The following is a 4,418-nucleotide window of genomic DNA, read 5'->3' on the forward strand; positions in this document are numbered from 1 at the left end:
TGTTAGATTTAAACATATGGGAACTGACATCCGATTGGTGACCTCGACAAATGTCCAAAAAATACTTTTTAATAAATTTATGGTGGTCCTGAAAAGGACCTTTTTGTCGTGATGGTTGAGTAATGCTGAGCTATTAGGGTGTTCAATACGGATAAGGCTGGCGAGCTGTATGTTGTTTGGAACGTGGATGACGCGCTTGACATAGATGGTCCACAGCGGCACACGACGAGCAACTGAAATCCGATCAGTAGCGGTGCAGCTCGCGCTTCCGGGCAGCCTTTCGTCGTGTGCTGGAGAACAATCTACAACGCCACGCGCCGAAAGCACTGCTGCTGCTGCTGCTGATGTTGACTACTGGACCGCACCACTCACCACACGCGGTGATTGAATAAACACCGTTCGGTGAGACCTGAGTGAATTCGATTTTTAAATCTGTGTTAGGGAAAGCGCTTTTCGCAGTTAATCGGTGATAATTTTCATTATTATAGCAACAGTTGCACATTCGTGCAATTTTCAATAGTGACCTTTTGAAAATTGATAAACTGTTCATTTTAGCAGATTCCTAGATGACATTACAATCGATTGGCTTGTTTAGAATTAATATCCATCCGCTATTGGCAGAGCTATAAGTGGTCAAAACATGACCATTTTTCGTATAGCGGTCGATTTTGGTATTTTGAAATTGCACTCCAATATGTTACTGAAAGACATAATCGAGGGGGGGCGACTCTATCTACGATGCAGGAAAAATCGTGTTTTGCTGTGGTTAGCTGCGAGCACGCTGAGTAGATAGAAAGAAGATTGATGGCGATTCTGAAGATTTCGTGCAAAAAGATGATATGCGATGCAAGTAGATGCGAGATATGAAAGAAGATTTTTCGAAGATTGATTCGCTAGTGTGATATTTGTTGAACATCTAGAATTGAGATTTAGATGTGTCGCCCCCCTCGGACATAATCCTACGTCAAAATTATACTTTTTAATTTAACAATGTTTTGTATTATTTTTGAGTGTGAAGATGCAAAATGCAAGGGGGAATCAACTCTGCACACCTCAATCTGTGCCGATAGTTTTCGTTGTGCCGAAAGATATGCCAATCACTGTGCCGAAGCGTGTCAATCAAGTGTCCCATGAGTTTGGCAACCCTGAAGATTTAATGACTTTTGTGATTTTTTATTGTATGTGGCTTTAAATAACTGCTGCAGCATGGAAATTTCACCAGAATAAGCAAACCAAACCAAATCGGTTCCAAGAAGACTGATTGTAGCCCTGGTGCATACCAGTTCCTTAGCTATACTTCGTTAGATGGATTCCGGAAAGCTGGATGTGGTTCATCATCCGCGGCGTTGACTGTGACTAAACTAAACAGAATACAATATGAACCTAGATATGAACAAATACTAAATTAATTTATTGTGAACCAGCATATTACCAACTCTCACCAAAAAGAATAACTTCAACGGTCAATCAACATGAACTGACCAAGCCAGAGCTAACTTAATCTACGATACACCTCAACTTTTATGCAGGATTCCGAAGTTAAATCAACAAGATGAGAGGGCTCTGTTACCGCACAAGCCAGAATCTTCTCAAATCTCTGGGCGAGTATCAACATGCACGGTCCTGAAATAACACCACCACATAACCAAACATTTTCAACGACATCATTTTAACCAATCGATCCTTGGTCTTTGCTCAGAAAATCGAGACTACTTTGATCATTTTTGAGTAAATGTGAGTAGCTCAAATTTACTCGCTGCAAACGGGGGGCAAGACAGCTGTACTTAGAGTAAATATATTTGCAGCGAGTAAATTTGAGCTACTCACATTTACTCAGAAATGATCAAAGTGGTCTTGATTTTCTGAGCAAAGAAAATATCATCTGACAGCATATTAAATATGCTGATTTTGGTTTTTAATATACACACAGTTCTTAAGCATTTCTCTTGACCAGACCAAGGATCGATTGGTTAAAATGATGTACCATGGTATGAACGTAGTATAAAAGAAGATGATCGATTTTTAATCAGCCGAAAATAATATTCAATCAAAGCAATCGGGCCACCCTCCATCATTCATTTATCAAAGTCCTCCCTTCAGCTCCACTCGTGGTATAGATTATCCATTCAGCGTAATGCAGCGAACCAAGAATCGGGAAGCGATGGCCTGGGACACTAGCGAGGAGCAGCAAGAAGAAGACCGGGTTAGCATTGAGTACAACGGAAGATATTTTTCCATTCCACGCTCGCATTATGAGCGACGACTAACGCCGGAGGTAAACATGATTGTTTAACGATTGTAATACTTACTAACCAAAAACAACCTTTTTCCACAGGATTTCAATCAATCAGATGAGCTGATCCGATTGAGGTCCGCAGGTGCCTCCGGAAGAAGTGCAAAGACAGTTTCGTACGCCGATAAACAGGACGCCCAAGTCAAAGCTTCTGACACGCAGCGCTCTAAGACTTCCACTTCAAGACCACCCTTGGCGACGGAACCACTTCAATGGAGAACCAGTTTGGACCAAAGTTTGAATTTTTTGGAAAACCTAGAGGGAAACTTCCGCCAATCAATGAGTCAACCATCGGCACCTTCAGATCAAAAATCTCCCCCTAAAATAGTTGAAGAGAATAAAGGCTCGAATGTGGAGTCCATCTTTACCCTAGAGAACATGATCGAAAGCAAACAGACCATCATTGAACAACCCATTACCAAGAAAACATCCCTCCCGAGTGCACCTGACGAACAACGCCTCAAATCATCCAGTACCCTCGGGGCACCGTCCGCTGAAAGTCTGGAAGCACGGAAGTCGATGGAAGTGACCGAAAAACTGTTCCAACTCAAATCTAAAGTCGTAAGCCTAATCGATCAAACCATCAACCAAATCGAATCTGAACAGGATTTCACCGGGGAGGGTCCATCCAAGGCAATTCCGTTACACCCGAGTGGAGATGGCTCGAAGCTTGATTATCGCGCGCTTAATCTTCAAGTTTTGAAAACGGATTCTTTCGCCCGCAACAGAAAGGACATCAGAACCAAGTTGTACAGGGAAATCAAAACCGTGCTGAAGAGATTGGAGGATTTGGAATCTTTGGGGTAGATTGGGTTTTTATTTTTTTAGAAGCTATATTTTGTAGTTGTACTGTTACTGGAATAAATAATAATGATTGCTAAACTTCTTCTACTTTCCGTCCTGCGAGGCATTATTAGTATGGTGACACGATTAGGCAGTATTGACTAATTACGTCAATTTTTCTCTTGCTTTACGCACCCTCCATAATAAGCACGTGACAAATAGATAAATGGCATAAAGGGTGAAACCCTGCCCCTGGCCAGTGCACAATAGTCATATGACATATATAATATAAAACCACTAAACCGTATACACATGCAAAACAAATAGGCGAACGCTTGGGAATGAAGTGAGAAATAGTTTCACTGCCGGGAGGGAAACTAAGGGTTGAACACAGGAGATCCCATTTCTACGTAGGAAGAATGGAACGCTCGTAAATGAAATTTAATACTCGATAATAATGCTCCGTCTTCCACCGCATCCATGTGCAGGCTAACCGTAAGATATGGCATATAGGACCTACTTGTTGATTGTATGATTCTGGTGTCCTGAGCCAGAATCCATCGAAAACGAAGCGAAATAGGTAGAACAACGACACACTCATTTTGGGTTATTAATTTTCTACGAAATTCCTATTTATGCTTAATATATTTGGCGACTTTTCTAGCAGAAGTTCTGGATCAAAATTTAATCTTGTCGCAATCGACCCCATGGTACGGTTACTACCAGAATGCGTGTCAGCTTTCATGTCACGTGACTTTTGCTACAAATGCGTACGCTTCAAAAATGGTTGCATACATCGTTATGGTTCTGCGTTTATATGTGGTTGTGTGGATTTACACATCCATGGGTGTGAACAACACAAGAATTTGCCTTTTATTTGATGACATTGAATGGGAAATTCATATCTCATAAAAGGTTGTAACCTAATTTCGGGTTAATTTCGCACAAACCATTTTATTAACTCATTAATGCCTTTTGATCTATTTAGTTTACATTGCGAGTTGCGAGTTCATGTAACAAACAAGCGTGACGCAAAGTCAATTACATATGTATTTATTATTTGAAGTCAGCAGCGCTTATTCCACGTTTCTCAGCAATTGGTTAATTTCACACAATTTGTTTTAATAACCCACCATCATCGGAATCAGAACCATTTCCAGGTACCACACAAGCTGGGAAGCCGATTCAGAAGCACTGCGCTAAAGAGCTGACATTTACACCGCAACGCAACGCCTACCGGACATCCGGCCATTTGAGCAAGACCCCACCACTTTTCCCATAATTATTCCTGCGTTGTTTCTTCTCCTCAGGGTCACCCTGCTTCCCTGCACGAGCCCGGAAA

At 41.5% G+C, this 4,418-nt stretch overlaps 1 protein-coding gene across 1 annotated transcript; it reads left to right on the forward strand.

The window, feature by feature from the left end:
* The first annotated feature begins 2,134 nt into the window (after positions 1–2,134).
* On the forward strand, positions 2,135–3,126 carry LOC135698505 (uncharacterized). Its single transcript, XM_065218509.1, has 2 exons — positions 2,135–2,275; positions 2,336–3,126. The coding sequence occupies exons 1-2, from the start codon at positions 2,135–2,137 to the stop codon at positions 3,098–3,100; spliced, it is 906 nt and encodes a 301-aa protein (XP_065074581.1). The 3' UTR covers positions 3,101–3,126.
* Positions 3,127–4,418: the final 1,292 nt, after the last annotated feature.

Source organism: Ochlerotatus camptorhynchus, unplaced genomic scaffold (genome assembly GCF_037179485.1).
Source record: "Ochlerotatus camptorhynchus isolate MF236.1 unplaced genomic scaffold, CSIRO-AGI_Acam_v1.1 ptg000088l, whole genome shotgun sequence".
NCBI classification, from domain to species: domain Eukaryota; kingdom Metazoa; phylum Arthropoda; class Insecta; order Diptera; family Culicidae; genus Ochlerotatus; species Ochlerotatus camptorhynchus.